The 24,559-nt window shown below is 35.0% G+C and overlaps 1 protein-coding gene across 1 annotated transcript in view; it reads right to left on the bottom strand.

Moving 5' to 3' along the window:
* The window catches only part of SNTG1 (syntrophin gamma 1), a 378,060-nt gene extending 357,296 nt beyond the window's left edge, over nt 1–20,764 (bottom strand). Inside the window, exon 1 of the mRNA XM_069099542.1 lies at nt 20,669–20,764. Within this exon, the coding sequence (XP_068955643.1) occupies nt 20,669–20,764 (96 nt within the window). The remainder of the gene's footprint in view (nt 1–20,668) is intronic.
* Between the last annotated feature and the right edge of the window lie 3,795 nt (nt 20,765–24,559).

The raw sequence follows: 24,559 nt of genomic DNA, 5'->3' as shown, positions 1-24,559 counted from the left end.
TGGAGGGCAATTTTGACCCCTTTATCTCTCTAACACTAAAACCCACAATAAACTAAAAGAATTTTCCAAAAGTTTTAGAGGAATTACTGAATCCAGAGAACAAAGGGATAACTCTGAAAGGATAAAAACCTTCCAATTTAACACTAGTGAACACTAATTCTTAAAATGTTCATTTAAATGTCTTTCTCACTGCTTTGCAGAGACACAACCAACCTCTTTCATTTTTTACCTTGGGTCTATCTTTTTAAAAAATATATATTATTTTTAATTTATGTAATAAAACAACTATTTCCATAACATAGGACAATAATAAAAAAAAAAGATGATTGCACATGAAACTGCAAATCCATTAGATACATCTTGCCATACCTTTTAAATATATTCTAAAGTTGCCATGCCTTGGATGTATCTCAAGTTTCTCTCCTTCCCTGATACCGAAGAAAGTCTGAGAGAATTTCTCCTTGTCTAGTCATATGTAACTGACAAGGATGGGTAGAAAGCCTAAAGATCTTCTGCCTTCATACAGGAAATCTAATTTTTGTAACCCCAAAGCTTCAAAGATTCTTTCTTGAATATCCCTCCATGCCTCCATTCACTCCACCAAAGAAATTCAGACTCTGGTTCCAAACAGCCAGAGAACGAAAAGTGACCAATGTGCATGGCTATGTTTGGTCTAAAGGAAAAGGAACTGTAATCAATTTGGGTCCAGTAGTACTCATATTCCTTCTTCCCCTCCCACCCCACCTCCTTCCCCACAGGCTACATAGAATTGAGATACAGGATGGAAAACCCTATAATCCCCAGATTAAGGAGATGGTGGGAGGCCAGCAACCTAGTCAAGGAGGTAAAAACACCAGTAAAAAAAAGAAAGCAAGTAATGGAGGTATTTTTATACAAAGAACACTAGGAAATTTGTCAATAGAGAACATTCTGAAACAAAAAGAATAATTGTATTTCTTTGAGTAACTCTTTAAGGAGAAAAAATGTTCTCCAAACAAATGGAAATAAAGCAAAAGAAATGGAAACAATGTGTGAGGAAATACAAAGTCTGCGGAATAACAAATTTTAAAAAAATGAACAAAAAGAAACTCTACAATTGTTCAAAAGAGAACTGAAATCCCTAAAATAAATTAGAATGAATATGTTGGAACTTACGAGTCTCAATTAAAAAAAATGCAAAGAGATGAGCAGATTTGGAACATAAAAATATGAAATAGCAGAAGAAAAGGAAAAGGCAAAAAAAGAATAAAAAAAATAACTGGACAAAAAGGATTGGCCTCGAAGACAGGATGGGGAGAGACAACCTAAATATTATAGGTCTCTTAGAAGATTGCATTAAAAAAATCTGATCATAACACAGTAATTAATAAAAACAACAACAATAACAAAAATTGCCCATAATTTCTGAATACAGAAAACAAAGCATTAATTAAGCATGTCCAAAAATCATTCATCACCTCAAACTCCCAAGAAACATAGTAGTTATATTTAAGAGCTTCTGAAAGAACAATAGCTAAAGGGAATATTTTTTTTCCCTTGGAAACCATACAGTTACCTTCACCCTAATGCAAAGATTATGTTTTCTGTAGTACATTTTTTGGGATAATTCAGTGGTAAAATGGATAGAACACCAGGCTTGGACTCAGGGAGGTTTGATTTCAAATGCATCCTCAGATATTTGCTGGCTGTGTAATCGTGGGCAAGTCCCTTAACTCCTGCTTGCTTTAGTTCTTCTTCTGTAACATGAGGACACATTAGAGAAGGAAGTGGCAAACCACTCCAGTACCTTTGCCTAGGAAACTCCAAGGACAAAGTCCATGGAGTCCCATAGTCAGACAGGACTGAAAGACAACAGCAAAAAACAAATTCTCCAAGTATCCAAGAGATGGAATTTCAAATATGAAAGAAAGAAAATGTGCCTATCATAGATTATTTCCTAGTCAATAACAACAACCAAAAAAAAAAATTGGAGGGATTTGAAAGCTATATTCCAAAATGTAAGTACGGTCAAGACACAACCCAATATGACCGGCTCTGCAAACTTGAGCCAATATAGATAAGATAGATGAAATGTTGATTTAAAAAAGGAAAGGGATGATCATAATTTAATTATCCATTAATAATTTAATCCATTAATGGATTAAAAATCCATTAAAAATAAATGTCAAAATATTCATATAAATTTTATTGTGAATGAAAAAAATAATAAAATCATAGTGGAAGATGGATAGGAAAATAAAACTTACCTATTATTTATAAGAAATACTTCTAAGAAACAAACAGATAGAAAATGAAAATAAGGAGTGAGAAAATCATGATTTAAGTGAATAAAAATACAATAATTGTAGTCTTGCTATTAAAAAAACAAAAATAAAAAGTTGTGAAGTCAAAAGAAATGAAGTTATATTTTGGCTAAACAATTGATACAAAATGAATTTATAGCAACATTAAACATATATGTGTGAAAGAGCAAATGACCTAAATTCATAAAGGGAAAGTTTGTAAAATTGTAAAAAAGAATTGTAAAAGAAGATATAGAGAGTAACAAAATAATAGTAGCAGTTCCTTCCTCAGAGGTAGAAAAATCTAACAGAAAGATAAATGGTAAAAAATAAAACTGAACAAATTACTAGAGAATTTAGGGCCAATCTGCCATTCCTCAGTATCACATGACATCTTTACAAAAATAAAACACAATATGGTACAGATAAATTTTATAAACAGAAAAAGAAATATCCCCCTTATAGATCATAACACAATGAAAATAGTAATTAAGGCAAGGATTAAAACAAAAAAGACCAAAATGGAGAGTTCAACAACTAGGTCAGAGAAAAAAAATCAATTGTCATTCATAGGTTATGTAAGGGATCAATTTTTCAATAAATAAATGATACATATTATTATTAAAAATAGAACATATTGATTACACAAAATTGAAAAGCTTTTGCTTAAGCAAAATTAATGCAAGTAGAAAAGAAAAGATAAATTGAGGGCAAATCTTTGAATCCAACATTTATTATAAAAGTATGACATCCACAATGTCTGGGCAAGTATCAGGAACATGTCAGTCCAAAAACTATTCTCCAATAGATTTTTAAAAAATGATGTGAATGTTTATCAAATACAGAATTGAAATTTTTTATAACCATATTAAACTTTGCTTGAAATCAGTAATAATAAGAGGAATATAAGTCAAGATAATTCTCTGGTTTTGTCTTATATCTCCAAACTGACAAAGATAAAAAAAAAAAGATTAAAATAATGTTGGAAAGGTTGTGGAAAGATAAGTTCACATATTGGATCAAGCACAGTAAAATACAATTTATAATTATACTAATAAAGTGTTTATCAACTTTGCATGTCCTCTGACTCAAAGATTTTTACTGCTAGGTGAACAACCACAAAAGATCAGTTGCAGAACTAGGGGGCCCATGTACATTGAAATGTTTGTAGGAGTGTTTATGTTTTAAGTGGAGTCAATACCTAATGATTAGGGAACTGTTAAAGGTTATAGTGATTTAATATAGTATATAATACGACTTAAGTATCCTGTGAGAAATGATCAAAGTGGATATAGAATGTGAACTTAGGCAAATGAGAGTAAGCAGAATCATGAGGAAAATACACACACAGATAGATTACTACATAGATACACATAATAAATATGTAAGAAATAAACTATATACATATATAATACTCTAATAAATATATAGAGGTAGACATGTAGATAGATAGATAGATAGACAGACAGACAGAGAGATAATGAGTTCAGCAACAGAACAGCAACAGGAAAACAAAAGTGAATGCTGCAAAGTGGAAGTTACCAAGCTTGACCACAAGCAAGAAATATGGGAGAATTAACTTCCCCCTTCTTTGCAGATTGGGTATATGGATCTGGAACATGATAGCAGATAACAAGATTTTTTGATGTGTTGTTTGGTGTTGTTGAATTTTTCACTCCTTTTTTTTTCTTTGTTATCAATAATGCTCCTGTGGGAGGAAGAAAGATATCCTTGGGAGTGAAGGGTGGCAGTAAAATTGATGATATTGGTCAAAATTTATATAAAAATGAAAATCAAGTCTTCCAAAATGTTGCCCCAATCATTTTTTTGTTATTGTTGTCGTTCAGTCATTTTTCAGTCAGATCCTATTCTTCATGACCCCATTTGGGGTTTTCTTGGTGAAGATATTGGAGTGGCTTGCCATTTCCTTCTCTAGCTCATTTTACAGATAAGGAAACTGAGGCAAAAAAGGTTTAAGTGACTTGCCCAGGGTCACACATCTAGTAAGTGTCTCAGTGCCACATTTGAACCCAGGTCCTCCTGACTCCTGGCTCAACCCCTCTATCCACTGTACCACCCAGCTGTCCATCTTTCTAGTTTCATTTTATATTACTGCTTTCTATACATTATCATTCCATAAATTGGCCTTCTTGCTTTTCCAATCAATGAGCCACCTCTAGTATCTATGCCTTTTTACTAGCCCTCCCCCATAGCAGAAATACACTTCCCCTGATACTATGGTATCTTGGAATCCATAAGATTCTTCCAGACAGAGCTTAAACTTTACCTCCCTTTCCCTGATCCCTTGATTCTGGTGCACCATCTCTCAGAATTATATTTACTTCATATATATATATATATATATATATATATATATATATATATATAAAATTTATGTCTCTATCAATGGAATGGAAACTCACTGAAGACAAAGACTAGCACAGGGTTTAATAAATAAAGGTTGATTAACAAAATAATTGAACAAGGTAATTTCCTCAACATATTCTGCTAACCTACAGTTGTTCATATATTTTCTGGAAGAACCAATACTAACATTTATCCTTAGCTACAAAGTTGATATAAGATAGTACTTTTTTTAGATTCAGTTAGCCATAAATATTTCCATCTGTAGGGAAAAAATATTTGGCTGTTTTGAACTTCATTAAACTATTTGTATCATTTCATAAGGCAAAGGAAAGCCGAATTCCAATTCAATCTTGTGATCAGAAGTCTGTGATAAAAATTTTAGCTACTGGGCCCTGAGGCTTCTTAGGTTAAAAGGAGATTAAATCTCTCTGCCCACTGATTCAGTTTAAATGGCAATCTAAAACTGTTTCTGCTAAGAATTTCTCAGGCATCACTCTTGCAGTGGTAATTTAAGTCATGAAGTAAATTTGGTTATCTTTTTGTAGGGCACGTCAATGTCTAGGAGGTTTGTTGTCAACTACATATGTATAAAAAGGCATGAATTTAGGTCAGAGGGATGACTTAGTAAGTTTTTGTAATCACTTGGTTTAGCATTTATGTTTATTCAAATGCATTTTCATGTCCAGAGCCAAAATTTTTTGTTTTGCTTTGGGGAAGATTTTTTTTTTTTGGGGGGGGGCTGGTGGTGGGATGGGGGGTGGAAGAGACAAATGTGGTGCCCTAGTGACCATTTAGAAGTTTATTAGAGTGAACTTGGACTAATTTGAATGGGGATACAGATTGTCAACTAATCTAAAAAAATACTCTAATGTTCAAAATAAATAGGAAAGCCAGGATGGAGTTTAAAACAAAAGAAAACTTTCTAATCTTAAGTCTGAGAGAGGATTGGAAAAGAATGTCAATCATGTTGTCAAGAAGAAATGAGCTCCAAGATAGCCTAATGCCTATGGACTCTAACCAGCTAAGTAGGTGCTCTTGTGTTCCAAAAGAACTTGGTCCCTAAAGGGAAAGACTTTTAGAGCTGACAGATTCCTCCCTTCACGATAAGAAAGCATCTGAAGATTTTTTAGCATGAAAACTGCATGTGAGAAGGGCCTACCTTTCTAAAAGAGATGAAACTGAGTGTTTGAGGCTAAGCTAAAACAGAAATGTCAGTGCTCATATTTTTATGAGGAAGAGGTATTACCTTAGGTGAGGACTTGAGTTCAAACCTAGATGTCACAGAGAGTGGCAGTGAGCAAAAGAGATGGCACATTCCTGGAAGATTAGCAGACAGAATGTGACAACCAAGATGTAAGCCCACGAGAGAGCTGAATATAACAGAGATCAAGCTCAGAGAGTGATGACATCACCAGAAGACATCTGTGGTCCTGCAGCTTCAGAAAAAATTTCAGAAAAAATACAAGTATTCTTGCCATATGTTCCTTATGTCTATACCTCAATGTGTGTGCTTTAGAGATATGTATAGTGACCATACACATGCACATTTCCTGTGTGTACATATATCTGTGCATATATAAATACATATATACCCACACATGCATATGTACACATACAAATATATATTCAATCCTCCTACTTATAGTGGATATTTATATGAGGATGTATCCTCCCTGAATTATGGGAGAAATTATTCTATTGTTACTTTATAAAACAAAACAATACTAAACCATTTCACTAAATATCTTTGCTTTTAACCATATTTTTTTGCTAGCTAGGAAAACTAGAAATAGAAATATCAGAGGCTTCTGAACCATGGTTTTTGACTGATTGCACTGCCACAGAGTATCTTGAGCTTGGAGCAGCTTGCCTGGTTATTTCACTTTTGAAACAGGGATGACCAAGTTGTTACATATGAAATATTTGAGAAGATATGTACTGTTTCAAAAAAAAGAAAAAACCCAAAACTGATGTTCTGGATGAATATGGAAGACAGTGTGAATGGGCTTCTTAAAGTAATTAGTAATTGTCTGAAGATATCATTAAACACTATACCAATTGCCACCAAATTCAATGTTTTTCAACTAAAAATGACAAAGGGGTTGAAGGGATGTGATTTTTTTTTTTCAGGTTGTGGGCATAGTTATATCATGTCCTTAGAGTTCCACTCTTAAATTTCCTGTTTTTCTGCTTCTCCTGTTGGGGCCCTTTTTACTCCCATAGTAAATTTTGATGGAAAAATTATATGCATAAATGCATTGCCTGTGTTTTAGACTTTTATGAGAAAATATCTCAAACTGGAAACTAGCCAGACTTTTTTTTAATCTTCTAATTGTCCTATGCCACATTTGTTTTAGTAATATTTATTTTTGTAGGTATTCTCAGCACCTCATGCCAATTAATTCTTTTTTATTTATAATGGGAATCATTTTAAAAATTCATTAAATTTAAATTAAATAAAAATTAAATTTGTTAAACTTGTGGGCTAGGCAACATGCTAAGCAACTTTCTTTACACACAAAGAAAAGCAAAATAAAATTTCCACCTAGGAGCTCAAGTACAATAGGGAGAGAACACATAGAAAACAATGTACAGAATAAAGTGGAAATAATCCATAAAGGAAAGGTATTAGAATTAATGGGGATCAGGAAAGACTTCCTTGAGGACGTGGAATTATATCCAGGATTTGAAGGGAGCCAGACAATACAGAAGGAAGAGATTTGGAGGGAGAACATTAAGCTAAGGGACAAGCAAATGAAAATACCAAAAGTTAGGGGATGGAGAGTATATTGTGTGAGCAACAAAGAGTCCAGTGTCCCTGAATCAGAGTACATGGGTAGGTGAGGCAGAAAAGACTAGAAGAGCATAGGATGTAGGTTGTGAATGGCTTTGAATCCAAAACAAAAGGTTTTATATTTGATCCTGGAGATGAAAGGGAGCAACTGGAATTTATTGAAGGGTGGATGAGAGAGGTTTCATATGGTCACGCCTATGCATTAGGAAGATAAATTTGGCATAAAATAATATTTATCTAAGTAATATCTATTTAAACAACATACTTGCATTGAAGTGAAAGTAAAATTTCAACATGACATAATAAATTGCTCTCCACCTGCTACCTATGAAACACTCTCATACTTAGAACTCTATTTAGTAAGCCGCAGTGGGAAGAAAATGAAACAATGGTTAGTTTTGATAATGGTCCAGTGGTGAGAAAAAGCAAAGCTCTTTGAAAGGCAGATAATATCAGTAATGACAGAGTAAGAGAAACCTATGCAGTTGAAAGAATACTTAAGAGATCTTATGCCATTTTTCTGAAGATGATGTACTGTTAGGAAATATAAGCCCATTTTTGTGTGTGGGTGTGTTTTATGAGGATAGTATAGGCTAAGATAATTGGATTATGTTGTGCTTTACTGTGTTGATGCTATTAACTGTGTTCATCAAAGTAAGGGGTAGATTTTGTTTAATCTAAAATCAGTTCCACTACAACCAAATGTCTAAGATATTTAGCTGAAGAACCTGCCGAGGTTGGCATTGAGATGGCTAGAAAAATATTTTGTTCCCAGTTGGAATCATCACTGTTAGCAACCTTGACAAATGTTTCAAATATAAAATACCATTCACATAAAAAAATATATTTAACTATTCTTTGTAGGAATTAAACCGGTTGAATCCTTGGATTTCTCTGATAAAAAAGGGGGGGGGAGGTGAACATAAAATTATTTCTTCAGTAAAATAGTAACTTTAAAGCATTTGTGAACTTTGAGGGGACATTGCTTAATCTTGCATCCTCATGTATACCTCAAAAAATTCTGAAACATATTTCATCTATTAAGAGATAAGAAAATATGAAATGGATATTTCATTTCTGTGAGAATACTATGGTATCATCGCTGTTCAATCTAAATTACTCTTTCTGGAATTTTTACAACCAATGTCTCTGATAAAGGCCACATTTCTAAAATATACAGAGAACTGAGTCAAATTTATAAAAATACAGGTCATTCCCCAATTGATACATGGTCAAAGGATACAAACAGGCAGTTTTCAGAGGAAGCATCTAAAGATATTTATAAGCATATGAAAAAATGCTCTAAATCACTATTGATTAGAGAAATGCAAATCAAAACAACTCTGAGGTACCAATACTGGTGAGATTGACTAAGATGACAAAACAGGAAAATGATAAATGATGGATAGAATGTGGAAAAATTGGAACACTAATGCATTGTTGGTGGAGTTGTGAACTGATCCAAACATTCTGGAGAGCAATCTGGAACCATGCCCAAAGGGCTATAAATGAGTGCATACCGTTTGACCCAGTAATAACAATTCTAGGGCTATATCCCAGAGATCATAGAAGTGGGAAAAGGAGCCAAATGTACAAAAGTTGTGGTGGCAAAAAATTGGAAATCAAGGGGATACCCATCAATTGGGGAATGGCTAACCAATTTGTGGTATATGAATGTAGTGGAATACTATTGTGCTATAAGAAATGAGGAGCAGATGTACTTCATAATAACTTGGAGAGACTTACATAAACTGATGCTGAGTGAGGAGAGCAGAACCAGGAGAACTTTGTACACAATTACAGACATAGTGTATCTATGACAACTAACTTTGATAGACTGGGTTCCTCTCAGCAATGCAAGGTTAGAATATAACTCCAAAACACTCATGATGGAAAGGGATTCCACATTCAGAAAGAGAACTACAGAGTCTGAATGCAGAGTGAAGCAGACTACTTGCTCCCTCTCTTTTTTTGTTCTTTCTTCTTGTTCACTCAATTGGTTGTAATCCTTCTTTACAACTTGACTTATGTTTAATGTGAAGGTATTTGTAGAACCTATATATGATTGAATGTCGCCATGGGTGAGGGGAGAGGAAAAAGAGGGAGGGGAAGAAAATCTGGAACTTAAGGGATTGTGGAACTGAATGTTGTAAACAAAGTAAATAAATATTTTTTTAAAATAAATTATCTTTCCCAAGTTATTAAAACCTATGTCTTTTTCTCAATCTTCACACTTCCTGACCTTGCCTAAAGCATTTGAAAGTGTTCAATACCTTCTCCTTATCAATAGCCAATCTTCTCTGGAATTCTGAGGCATTATTCACTGTTGTGTCTCTTTCCTCTTATGTAACAACTCCTCTTTGTCTCCTTTTCTGGATTTATATCCATATCACGACCCCCCACAATGCTTTTCCACAGGCAAAATATTATATAAATATACATATGAATAAAAATCTTTCTGTTATATTTATATCTCTATCTCTATGATGAAGATAGTAAAATGCCCCATACATAGTTAATTTCCCTATACTTGTCAATATATTTATATCCTGTTAATCAATCATCATTTATACTCTACACAACACATATACAAAATCTTTGTACTATACATAGTGAATTGTGCTAGAATCCAGGTGTAGCGGCAAGCACCCCAGTGTCCCCAGGGTGGCTGCTCACACAGGTTGTTAGTTCTGCTTTGATAAAGGAAAGCCTCTCAAAAAGGGTTAACAAGCTTACTTTAATCAGTCAAATATGTATCGTTTACCTCGTTCAGGGAAAAAGGTCAGCACCCCAAACTTCAGAATATACAGACAGATTTATCAAGACAAAAACAGATCAAGTAGACAGTTTTCAAACTGTCCAACCATTACATCCATACCAAACAACATCTGGGTTTCAAAGCCGGGGGGCTCTGGACAACGGCTAGTCCAGAGTTTCATCAAATCACAGAACACTTCTCAAAGTGAGCCCCAAAACAAAGCTACACATCAGGGCTTATATAGCCTTCTCCTGGCTCAGAGAATGTAACAACCTTATTGACTCACTGGCCAATCAAGAAGTATCTACTGAAAAACAAGCCTCCCTCCCCAGGCTCCAGGTGCACTTTAGCCTAGGGGCAGGGAAGATCTTCCAAATTTACATTCCCATTACACCAGGTCAAATGAAAAGATAAATAAGACACAGACCTTGACATCTTGCAGCTTATAGTCTAAAAGGGAATGGCATATTCAAAAATAAATGTAATTCGAATTAGAATATTGTAAGTAGATAAGAGTTACAAACAAAATACTAGTAGCTCAGAGAAAGTCGAAGTCATAACCAGTCATGACTTTAGGAAAAGTCACATGTTTAGGAAAGACATCATGGAGGTACTAACCTTTAATATGATTCTTATATGATAGGTTGGGTTTCTAAAGATATATTTGTTTAAGCTAGGGGGCCTTCTAGACAGTTAATACAGTGTAAAAAATATGGGATAATTGCAACCCATGATTAGAAGACAGTGAACTGTCCTGTCAGACTAGATACTAAAGTATATGATGAAGAGTCATATCAGATAGAATCCATTATAATTTTACATTTTGTACCAAAGCTGGAGATCATAGAATGAAATATAATCAAAGTAAAAGTGCATTGTCACAAAATCAATTTAATTTTCTCTCTACTTAGCCATATTATGGTGCAATGCTTGAGCTAAAGAGGTTTCACAGACACCAATCAATGCATAAAACAATAGATCTTTTTATTTGCCATCCTTAAGGAAAGACCATGTGCTTTCATTGGAGGCACTCGGGGGAGAAGGAAGACAAGAAAATCACAAGGAAAAATCACCAGGATAGAATATCTATATGCTTACATTGGTGATATAACTGATACCTTCAAACAGCAAGGGCAATCCATTGACTCCACTCACATTAGGGTAGGGTACTAATGATTCCAAAGTGGATCTAGTGAAGAACCACAATGAGATTCAACCAAGGACATCAATGGGGAACCTTAGGAATAAGGTCTTCAGAAGATACAATCAGAGAGAATTCCTTTCTTTTTCTTTTTTGGAGGGGGGAGAGTTAGGGCAATAAGGGTAAAGTGATTTGCCAAAGGTCACATATCTAGTTTTTGTGTTAAGTGTCTGAGGTTGCATTTGGACTCAGGTCCTCCTGACTCCATAACTGGTTCTCTATTCACTGTGCCACCTTGCTGCTGCAAGAGAGAATGCTTTAGAGAGAATCTATGATGTATCTGGAATTCTGGGGCAGTTTCATCATCAAGAAAACGTGATCCTCTCAGGGACAACAATAGATTAATCAAAGCAGCTTACATGTCTTTTTGTTTTTGTTTTGTTTTTAATTATTGATTTTTTTAGGGGAGAGGAAGAAAGACTCCTGAACAGGTTAGATTATTTTTTAATCCCTAAGAGAGTGAAACAGTAATCAACTAACACATAAAAAGTTCCTAGACTAAAATAACTATTTCTGATGTGGTATTCCTGAGTAAGGGAAGAGCAGAAAATCATGGTAGCACAAAAGAAGAGGGGGATTGACTTGGGAATAAAGTCTTATCAATGAGATAATAAGAAAATAAAGAAGTTTTTTAGACTATACCAAACCTCAGGAGAGAAATATTACATCATAAAATGATATTTCCATTAGTAGAAGCTGTCAAAGGTGTTATCCATTTAGAACAAGGCAAAATCTTTCCTGTTAGAATAGATTCATCAATGAAAAGTAAGCATAGTCAGAAGGAACTCTTTCCCCTACAGATAAACAAACTATATCTTGCTAAGCCAGATCCTTTGCAACCATATATGCCAACCTCCCTTTATAAACAGTATAATGTTCTAATAGCACTCAGTTCATTTACTCAATTCATCAAGAAAATTTTTTTTGTTGTCCTGGCAAGTCAGATCAAAACAGTGTAGAGAGTTGTCCTTGAAGTCAGAAATACTTGGATTTGAGCCCCTGCTCTAACACTTGCTAGCAGTATGACCCTGGGCAATTCACTTCACGTTTTTCTTTTCTTTTTTTTTTCAAGCAATCAGGGTTAAGTAACTTGCTCAAGGTTACACGGCCAGGTGTTTCTGGGTGGGTGCTAAGTGTCTGAGCCCGGGATTCGATCTCCAGGTCTTCTCAACACTGGAGCCGGTGCTCTTACTTGCTGTGCTACCTGGCCGCCCCACACTTCACCTTTTTCTAAGAAGGGATCTTCCTGCCTTGGTAGAGGGAGATTCCTCACCTGAGAGTTCCCCACATATAGAATGTAATAGAAGGTCCAATTCTTGTTTGTTTCTTTTATCAAGCTTCAGATTTTCTCTTTGTTCTCTTTTTCCCTCTCTTGAATATATAAAACTCGATAACGTTGAATTTAAAATTCTAGGTTTCTATCAGTCAAAAAGGCCTTACATGGTAAAGGAGGAAGGTCTAGTAAATGTGAACACTGAACAAAGCATCCTGCTTCCCCTTCCAAAAGATATGTCAGGTGGACAGGCACAAGACCAACCTAGACTACTGAAAACTCTAAAAATACCACACCAATTGAACCAAATTTCTTTAATTTATATGGATAATTATAAATCAGAAATAAATATGGGCTTTATTGTTTTAATAAAAAAATTATGTTATAGATATCAGTGATTCATTTGCTTTTATTTTTTTTAATGAAGTGAATTACTTTGTTTTTAAGGTATAATTATCTAAAGTAATTGCTGAAAATGTCCACATAAAAGTATCTACTGTCACTCTGAAATTAAAACACTATTCTTGGATTTTAGACACAGAAGTATTTGGTTGTCTTCTTGACTAAAGAAATATTGCCAAATAGCTAAATGTTCTGATCTCAGAGTACTTGCATTCATTATTGGAGATCTGGTTCTAAATAGATGCTTAACTGTAGTCTCTGCACTAAAGAAACTCAGGCACTTTTGGGAGCTGAGACATTTGAGTGACATCACTTTCCTTCAAAGAAGGTTCTTCTAGGCTTGATAGAGAACCAAGGCTCTTAACCTTCATTTTAAAAAGGTCTAATTAACCTATTCTAATTCTAAATAACCCCAATTCTATTGGAAATTATCTGGAAATATAATCACAATTATTGCTTGGCTAACAGAGTGAATATGATCACAATTTCATAAACATTAACTTATTTGCTATAATATTTCATAATCCTTGTAAAGGTGATTATTAGAGCCTTCTAACTAGTTTCTACTGTAATAATTTTCTAAACAGAAGCAAGACTAATCTTAAGGCATAGGATTGGTCTCCCTCATATTAATCCTGAGCTCCAAAATTTTCAGTGTTTCCACATTGGTTCTAGGATAAAATGGAGATTCCTAATCCTGACATTTAAGATCCTCCTTAATTTGATTCCAACTAACTTTTCCTTGGCCTTAGCCATAATGTCTTCCCCTTTACTCACTATATTTTCCAGCCAATCCAAACAATTGTGAGCTATTTAGAATAGCAATGTGGAACAGGAAATAAAGTGCTGGCTATCAAATTTGAGGAGCTGGATTCAAATCTGTTAACTCTCTTTTAATGTGATCTTGGGCAAGGCACTTAAAACCTCTGGGTCTCAGTTTCTTCATTTGCAAAGTAAGGATTCTAAAGTACACAGTCTCAGAAATCCCATCCATCTCCATATCTATGATCATGAATTCAATGCTTCAATCCATGCCTTCATTGTTGTGCCACATACCTGATATGCACTCTCTCCTAAATTCTGCCTCTCAGAATTCTTGCCATCCTTCAAGGTCCAGTTCAGGTGATTCTTCTAAAAATAATCTGTTCTGATCCCACCAGATGTTATGTGTTTTCTTCCTCCTCAAATTATTTACAATATCTTGGTAGAAGATAAGTGCTTGGAGAATTGAAACTTTTTTGACCTTTTAACCTGAGGGGCTACCACAGTACCTTGCGTGTAGTACAATTCCATTTCTCTGAATGGCTGACAGTAGGTCTACATAGTTATTCATGATAAATCCCATAGGAAAAAGTCTAGTCTCCTTGCTGTGTAAGTACCTGAAGAGTCCTAACATGTTAAGACATAATATACAACCTGCTTGAGTGATTCTGTTATTTTCTTTTCCCAGATACAATAGACAGAAGGATCAAATAATATGAATGAAAATTTGATACTGAGAATTATTTTTTTTGTTATTTCTCAGATTCCTAAAAATTCATTCAACATAGTTTGGAAGCAACACAAAAACGTCACATTGAACTTTTGAATAGATGAGAACAACATTTATGCCTAGAGATCTTGACACTGCAGTGTGCAATTATCTCCACAATGGATAAAATGGTTTCTTTCTTCTCATCAGGTAATTTATCTATTCTAGGCTCTAGGCAAATTTTTTTTGAGATTGAGACATATTTTGCCTTGTGTAAACTTTTGAAATAATTTCCCATATTATTCAGGATTTTAAGATAATGTTAACTGCTTTCATAGATTCACTAAGTTTTCTGGTTGAAGGGAACATCTATCCTTCCCTAGACCCATTCCCATTTTATGGCTGAGGCCGAGAAGTAAAGTGAGTTATCCAGGGTCATTTGGCTAGTAACAGAGCAGGGATTTTAACTCAGGTCTACTGATTCATGATCCTGAGATGTCTCAGTTCTCCAAATTTTTCATAAATGATTTATCTACTGAAAATAAAACTTAATGATGATTATAAAGGGTGACTAAAAGAGATCTATAAAGGAGGGGATGATATGCCTAGATGGTTTATTCAGATATGTTCAAACAGTTTTATTTCTCCTTGATACTGCAATAGTTCAATCTTTGGAAGTAGATGTAAATAATGACCTCAAAAGTAAAATGAAATGAAAAATCACTATCTCACTCTGTTCAAAAAGATTTTTAATCAGACTACTTCTGGGTTCTTTTGTCACACATTACATGCACCACCATTCAGTAATGAACCAAACTATGTTTAGAGGCATAAATGCTTCCCGTAATAGAGTTCAATATTCAGAGAAAGAGGAAATGTCTTTAAGAAATGCTTTTTTTAAAAACAGATCTCTTTGATTTCTTATCAGAGTCTACTTCAATATCTTTAATATGCCTAAAATACCAATCCTTAAAATACATTGAAATTATGAGTGGGATTCACAACTGTGATTCACAATCACAGTGATTACTAGAAAGAGGCACCAAGTGAAAAAAATGCAAAAAATAATTTTGTGATGCCCTTTAAATATAAAAAAATAAGCTCTGAAAGATGTTTTTATAAAGATTATTAGTCAAATGTTACCATATTAAGGTTGATTTTATAAATTTCACTCAATCACTTTGATCCATAGCTAAATTATTCAATAAAGTGTTCAGTACAGAAGTGTATCTAACAAGAACCTCAAGAGACAACTTGTCCAAACTCACTTCTCCATAATCAGTCATTACAATCATCCACTGCATGATTAGTGACCTCCAGGAAGGGATAAATATTTTCTGAAAACTTTTACCATTCTATTTCAATAGGAGTTTATTCATCTCTATTGTCACTATATTTCCTACCCCAAATCTCTCTTTTTATCCTATTTAAACCTTATCTTTCTTTATTATAAAGGAACACTGAAGTTCAAGACTCTCCTGATGGTGATCACAATATTTTAGACAGTCTTATAGACTTTTTAACAATACTGATATAGGATACTGCCTTTTCTTATCCAGCCACATAAAGAATTCAAAATGAAAAGGGCTACTCATAAAATACAAAGTAAGTTGCAGAAAAGTTTTAAACCAGGTACCAAACAAAATTTTGGTAATGTTGAATTTTTCTCCCTCAAAAACAGATAAAAACTATTAGGGAAACAATTTGAATAAGAACAAGAACTACAAATTTTCCAAAGCTGTTAACAAAATTCTTTGAACACAAACTGAACTAAGTTGATATTTTATTTGTTGCTCTAGACTTTGGTTTTATGTCTATTTTTGAGAAAAAAAAAACACTTTATTATTACTGTTTTAAATGTGTTCTCTGGCCAGGATTGGAATTGACAGACTTTTATTCTTGAGTAGATTGTAATGGTAAGATTACTTGAAAATTTCTTTGGCAAATGTCAAATTCCCAAACTTTTTATTTATTCAGAAAGGTTAAGATCCTCTAATAAAAAGCACTGTGATTATTCTGTAACACTTTTTTATTTCAATTGTTCTATGATCTCGCGGATATAGGTATTCCTTCCACTGGTGCAAATCACAAACTTATTTATGCTAATTCTTATGTGACCTTTGTCCATTAAAAATAAATAAATAAATGCAGCTTCCCAGTTATTTGAGAGACTCTTTCAAACATCTAATATTGGAGGATGCCAGTGAAGCAAATGTGCTGTCCATGAGTTATTCTTCATCCTCCCATATGATTATCTCACACTTTGTCTTCCAATTCTCTGTTCTGTGATATTCTGTGCATTATTTCTCCTATAGATATTCTTCATTACTGACATGTTGTAGTCTCCTAATATTTCCATAATCTTGAAAGTCCCTTCCAACTCTCATTCTATGATCCTTAGCACAATGGAACTTTGTATTCTTTGTAATCTTTAGCGAATCATGTGACTATAAAGATGTCACATACTAAACAATAGGATTTGCAAATGGCTATTTTTCCCTTCTTTTGATCTGATTAAATATATGCTCCTTAGGTATGTATATTATTCTTGGGATTTGTAGACATATAGATCTGTAGTTATTTAATTACATATAGACTTGAATTTATAATTTCTCAGCTACTTTTTGTTTTGGGAAAAAATGTTTTATTTTCCCCCCAAGAAATTGTGCTATGTCTTTTTACTTATATGCTGAGAATCTCTCAGCACTGTTACAATTTTGTGACATCATGTTTGGATTCCAAAACACAATTGATCTTCTGGTACTTTTGGTCCCCATCATATGTAGGCACAAGACAAGTGAACTATCCTTAAACTTTTGGCTATATTTTTTTTACTCGTAAACCATTTTTCAACATATTATTCAAAAACTTACCCACATCTTCCTCTGAATTGATCCCACCAATATTGATGTGCATGTTGGCTTAATTTGAAGGATCTCTTGGAGTTCTTTATGGAATATCTCTATACTATTATACTCTAAAGTAGATATTGGTGAATGAACTTCAATTATTGTGATTTTGTTCTGCAAATACTTATTGTTAGCCCTACAACATGAGTGAATAATTATTTTTCTGATGAAATGGTCTTTCTTGTTTTTTGTGGGGGGTTTTTTGCCTTTTTTTTTGGAGGGCAGTTGGGGTTAAGTGACTTGCCCAAGGTCACATGGCTATTTTGTGTGTGTATTAAGTGTCTGAGACTGGATCTGAACCCAGGTCCTCCTGGCTCCAGGGCCTGCTCTATTCACTGTGCCACCTAGTTCCCCCAGTGGGTTTTTTTTTGATGCATTAAAATACACGTAGAAGCAACTCTGTTTCTTTATTTGCTTTTCCACAACTGTCCATTCAAGTACAACTTCCCTTTAATTTCTGGTTTTATGAATAACAAAATACATTCTTACAAGTTTTAGTAAGATTTAATTTTCCATTAGGATATACACCTTCTCATTGGTCACTGAAGAAGGATTTTACAGGCTCTCCTGTTTAGAGTATCAACAGGTTAAGTGAATGTTTGTAGCTGGTCTACGAGTAAATTCTCTGTTCTTCTGCTCACTTTTTTTCTGCCTTTGTTTCTATCATTCTACAATTTTAGGAAAGGCAGTATTTCAAAGGAATGAAGGCTATTTTGTATCTTTCTTCATTTCATGATTTGCCATGGTCAAAAATGTCAATTGCCAGGTGGTCAGTCTACTAGTGTTTAGTTTTTTCCATATTTAGCTAAGCTTGTCCTCAGAAAATAGATATAGTTGGTTATCTTGAATGGCAAGCACTGAATTACCGTAATAAAGACTTTCTAGGCCAATAGACTTTCTCTTCCACTGAAAAAGCCTTCAAAGACCAAACGCCACCTTCATGTTAAAGGTCTTAGGATACTATCCTACCATCTTTTAAGCTGTTATTTTATAGCTCTCTATACTCCTATTTCCATTCCTATAAAAATATTATATACAGCTGTTTTCTCTAAGTCACTCATAAATTCCTTGCAATCTGGCTTCCAGCAATACTCATCTGAAGCTGCTCTCTCCAAGGTTACTGATGATCTTTTAAATGCATAGTCCAAATGTCTTTTTGCAGTTCTTATCATTCTTGGTTTCCCTGTAGCACTTGACACTGTTAAACATCTACCAACAGTCATGAAATAATGTTTCTTTTTTTTCCTTTGGATACATTGCCCTCTCCTAGACACCCTTTCCTTCCTGGGTTTTCATCACATTGCTCTATGATAATGTTCCTCTTTTCAGACCATACATTCTCAGTTTCCTTTAAAGAAACATCATCTTATATGCAAGAAAGTATCCCTGGAACCGATTCTTCATGACCTCTTTTGGGAATTTCACCAGTAACCATGGATTACATTACTACTTCTATACAGATAAGTCTCAGACCTATATAGATGAGTGCATATATAGATAGCCTCAGACTCTTTTCCAAACTACCTATTGGGCCTCTCTACCTATCACATAGGTACTTTAAAAAAACTTCAAAATTTTAAACTGTATTTTAGAGCAGCAATCATCAAAACTACTTGGCACTGGTTGAGGAATAGAGCTGTAGATCATTAAGAATTCTTGAATGTCCTTTATATCATCAAATATTAATATTTCCTGCTGAAGGATTATACTCAGTTTTGCTGGGTAGGTGATTCTTGGTTGTAATTCTAGCTCCTCTGCCCTCCAGAATATCATATTCCAAATCATCTAATTCTTTAATGTAAAAGCTGCTAAATCTTGTGTTATCCTCACTGTTATTCCCTAATACTCGAATTCTATCTTTCTGGATGCTTCCAATATTTTCTCCTTGACCTGGGAACTCTGGAATTTGGCTGTGATATTCCTGGCAGTTTTCATTTTAGGACACCTTTCAGGAGATGATCAGTTGATTCTTTCAATTTCTATTTTCCTCTCTGGTTCTAGAATATCAGGACAGTTTTCCTTGGCAATTTCTTGAAACATGATATCTAGGCTCCTTCTTTGATCATGACTTTCAGGTAATCCTGTAATTTTAAAATTTCCTCTCCTGGATCTATTTTCCAGGTGTGTAGTTTTTCCATTGTGATAGTTCACATTGTTCTAGTTTTTCAATCTTTTTTGGTTTTGTTTTATTCCTTCTTGGTTTTCTCATAAAATCATTAGCCTTCCATTTGCTCCATTGTAATTCTGAGGAAATTATTTTCTTCGGTGAGCTTTGGACATTCTTTTCCATTCAATCAATTCTGCTTTTTAAGGCATTCTTCTCCTCATTGGCTTTTTGGATCTCTTTTGCCATTTGATCTAGTCTGTTTTTTTAAGTTGCTATGTTCTTCACTTTGTGTGTGTGTGTGTGTGTGTGTTTGTCTCCTTTCACAAACTGTTGATTCTTTTCTCATGATTTCCTTGCATCACTCATTTTTCTTCACAATTCTTCCTCTACTTCTCTTACTTGATTTTCAAAATCCTTTTTGAGTTCTTCCATGGCCTGAGACAAATTCATATTTTTCTCAGAGGCCTTGGAGGTAGGTTCTTTGACTTTGCTATCTTCTCACTGTGTGTTTTTTATCTTCTTTTTCACCATAATAACTTTCTATAGTCAGTCTTTTTTCCCCATTGTTTGCTCATTTTCCTAGCCTATTAGTCTATATATATATGTGTATATATATATATATATATATATATATATATATGTGTGTGTGTGTGTGTGTGTGTGTGTGTGTGTATGTGTATATATATATATATATATATATATATATATATATATTTATTTATATTTAACTCTTTGTTATAGTAGAACTCTGCTTCCAGGGTGGGGGACACACTGTCCCAAGTTTCAAGGGTTTTATGCAGCTATTTTCAAAGATACTTCTGGGGATCTGCAAGCTTTTAGTTCTTCCAAAATGGTATGATATAAGGAGAGGTGTTTACTCCTCTCCTAGCCTGGGCTCTGGTCTGTGATTGACCATAAGCACTCCTGCCACTGTGAAGAGAGTCCCCCCTCTATTGTGACCGCAAGCTCTGCCATGCTAGTACTCCTCTTTGCCCTGGGTCTGCCACCCAGGACTGCAACCTGGTTCTGAATATGGGTCCTGCCTCAGTGCTTGCAGAACGACTCCTCCTAATCTCCTTATGACTACTTTTGTGACCACCTTACCCTCTGAGGGCTAAGAGCTCCGGAAGCCAGTGCTGCTGTTACTGCTGATTCAGTCACTCCCAAGGCCTTCTCCTGGTTTGCTGTGGCTAGGGCCATGCTGACATGACCTGGACTGGACTGGACTCCATTCTCAGTCAGGTATGTTGGAACTTTCCTGCTGATCTTCTAAGTTTTCTTTGACGTCTTTGGGCTAAGAGATATGGAAACCACCCCTGCTGCTGGTGATTCAGTCACCCTGAGGTCTGCTTCAGGTTTCCTGGGGCATGGTTTGCACTGGCTGGGCCTGTGCTGGACTGTACTCCTCTCTCACCCTGGTACAACAGACCTATCCTGCTGAACTTCCAAGTTGTCATGGGCTGAAAATTTGCTTCACTCTGTCTTTTTATGGATTCTTCTGTTCTAGAATTTGTTTAGAGTCATTTTTTCAAAGTATTTGTAGAGATTTGAGGAAGAGCTCAGGTGAGTTCCTGCTTTTATTCCACCATCCTGATTCTGCCCTCAGGAATAATTCTAAGAATACTTATAGAAAGTGAAGAATGAACTAGCAGATACAGTAAATAAGATCAGATTTGATGCTAGAAGGAGGCTCAGAGACCATCTAGTTCAAGTTCTTATTTCAGAGTGTTGGTAACTTGAGGACCAAGGAGGCTAAGTAATTTGCCCAGGGTCATTCAGGTAATGCCCAAGACAGGAACTGAACCAAGTATTTTGACATCAGTGTTAGTGTTTTAATTTTTTTTTTGCCTACTGTGTCATCCACCTATAAGGAAAGAGGAAGATGGAGACAAAATGAGGAGAAAGAAGACAAAAAAAAAATAGACATGGAAAGAGAGAGAGACAGATGGACAGATTAGACAAAAAAGAGATTGAAAATAGGAGTAAAAAGTGCAATGAGAGATATTTATCTTGAATGAACTGAAGGGCTGTTTTGTGGTCATATATTGGGGAAAAAAAGTGGAGAGGGTCAATCACAATGTTATAATAATTACAATAGCTGGCATTTTTATAGTGCTTTAAGATTAACAAAGTGCTTAAAACATATGATCTCATTTTACCCTGATAAAAACCCTGAAAGGTAGGTGCTATTATTATTCCTCTTTTAGCAATGAGGAACTTGAAGCAGCCAGAGATCATTTGCTAAGGATCAAACCCACTAAGAAGTGTTTGAGATTGAATTTGAACTTCAGTCTTTGGGACTCTAGGTTCAGCACTCTATCCAATGTACCACCTCCCTGTACTGTTTAGAGAGGATATGAGGTGTGGAGGGGGAGACAAAAGAAAATGTATGGCAATTGGCCTTAATTTTGTCAATTAATTAGGAGGCAAGTTTGTCTGTTGAAAGCTAGTTTATAAAGAGAGGATACTAGACCCAGCTGCTTTGCGAAGTATGAGAGAATAAATCAGATAAACATAAAAGCAATGTCATGCATCAGTGAGGGCCAAATTAAGATGATATATCATGAGTTTGTACTGGCCTCAGTCACAGTGACTATATAACTTTGTCCAACAACTTTCTGCAATTTATAAGCAGAAGGGGAGAGAGTGGGTAAAGTTCAGTGTTGAAGGTAGTACAGAGGGAGAGGATTAGTAAACGTTTTATCAGAAAAGGCTTTTCTCTATAATAAGAGAGATAAGAGATTCGCATACCAAATGTGGCAATGGTACCTATAAAATATAAAGAAGTAAAAAACAAAAAGGCACTCAAGTATCATGGGCACATCATATAGAAGTAATTTATGTGAAGGTAATAAGCATTTATTAAGAACCAACTATGTCGGGGCGGCCAGGTAGCACAGCGAGTAAGAGGACCGGCTCCAGTGCTGAGAAGACCTGGAGATCGAATCCCGGGCTCAGACACTTAGCACACACCCTGAAACACCTGGCCATGTAACCTTGAGCAAGATGCTTAACCCCAATTGCTTAGGGGCAGCCAGGTGGCTCAGCGAGTAAGAGCACCGGCTCCAGTGTCGGGATGACCTGGATCAAATCTGGGCTCAGATACTCAGCACCACACCCAGAAATAACTGGCCTGTAACCTTGAGCAAGTTACTTAACCCCGATTGCTTTAAAAAAAAAAAAGAACCAACTATGTCTGGGGTGGCCAGGTGGCACAGTGAGTAAAAGCGCTGGCCCCGGAGTCAGGAGACCTTGGATCAGTTCTGGCCTCAGATACTTAACACCCACACAAAATAACTGGCCATGTAACCTTGGGCAAGTTACTTAACCCCAATTGCTTTAAAAAAAAAAACAACTATGTCCCAAGCACTGTGCTAAATACTTTACAGATATTATTTTTTTTGATCCTCATAATAACCTGGTGAGTCAGGTGCTATTATTACTTTCATTTTATAGTTAAGGAAACTGAGGCAGATAGAAATCAAATGACTTTTCCAGGGTTACACAACTAGTAAGTGTTTGATGCCAGATTTCAGCACAGGTCTTCTGACTCCAGGTTAAGCACTTGATCGACTGTGTCATCTGGCTGCCTTTGAAGTTATAGACAAGAATCATCCAGGATAAAGAAGTGGGGCTTAGTTATAATCTCTACCATTTCTATGAACACTGAAGTTTTGAAGTATAAAATTGATATGTAATCTTGTTTTGCCTATCTTTCATTAGTAAATATTATCTTGTCTACAATTACATTCTTTATAAAGAGATGTAAATATATATTTACTAAGGAAATAAATTGGTCATGATTGAAATATAATTATTAAAATGGCCATTTTCAGAACTCCTATATGTCCTGAGGATGGGTAAAATATCTACAAATTTATCAGTTCCTCTATACTTTTTCTGAATGATAAATTTGATATGTGATTATTATTAAATATGAACATAGATAATGAACTAGACCCTGAAACAGCAGCTTTAATTGCCTTTTAGAAAATATTTATTTTCCCTGATTTAGTCTTTTAGTGCTTATTTGGGTAAACACTCAATAACCACTAGGCATTTGGCTAAATAATTTTAATTTCTACCTAAAAGAACCCTTAGCAGTGAAGAATTTAATGAAAACTGCAGAAAACACATTTTGAAACAGTCTCCTCTTTTATTACTGTTAGAAAATCATATACTACCTGCAGATGAACAGGAAAGAAAATAGGGAGCTATATTTAGCTGTATTTGGCCAATCTTCGGGAAATGCATACTGTGGGTATAACACTGTCACTACCCCCACTTCACTAGAAGTGTAGTATACCCTACACTTAGCTATTTCATATTCCCAGCAGGTACTTAGTCCCTTTTCTCTGTCTCCCTGTCTCTCTGTTTCTGTCTCTGTCTCTTTGTCTCTGTCTCTCTGTCTTACACACACACACACACACACACACACACATACTATACTTCTACATACATACATATGTGTATATGTATGTGAATGTTGTTCAATCTTTTTAGTTGAATCTGACTCTTCATGACCCCACTTGTGTTTTTCTTGGCAAAGATTCTTCTCCAGTTCACTTTACAGATGAACAGATGAGGCAAACAAGATTAAGTTACTTGCCCAGGGTCACACAACTACTAAGTGTCTGAGGCTAGATTTGAAGTCACGAAGATGAGTCTTCCTAACTCCAGGCTTGGTACTCTATCCACTGAGCCAACCAGCTGTCCCAAAGATTAAAAGATAAACTGTCATAAATCTTCAGAAGGAATGCCTTCATAAGGATTATGTGGTGATGATGGAAGGTGGAAATGGGTTAGTTGGAGAATAGGCAGAGAAGGAATATTTCCTTCTCAACTCAGGAATGAAGATACTTTCCATATGCTTTTTCTCCCAATTCTATAGAATATAAAGTTATCATTCATTCTTAAAACATTCTTCTAAAGAGGAAGTGTTCTTTCTGAATGAGCTGTAGACGTAAGACACCAGCCTCAGTAATGGGATTAAAA

This window comes from Petaurus breviceps, unplaced genomic scaffold, assembly GCF_028583685.1.
Source record: "Petaurus breviceps papuanus isolate PSGF00001 unplaced genomic scaffold, PetGlider_PUasm1.0 38, whole genome shotgun sequence".
NCBI classification, from domain to species: domain Eukaryota; kingdom Metazoa; phylum Chordata; class Mammalia; order Diprotodontia; family Petauridae; genus Petaurus; species Petaurus breviceps.
This window is presented reverse-complemented; position numbering and strand designations above follow the sequence as displayed.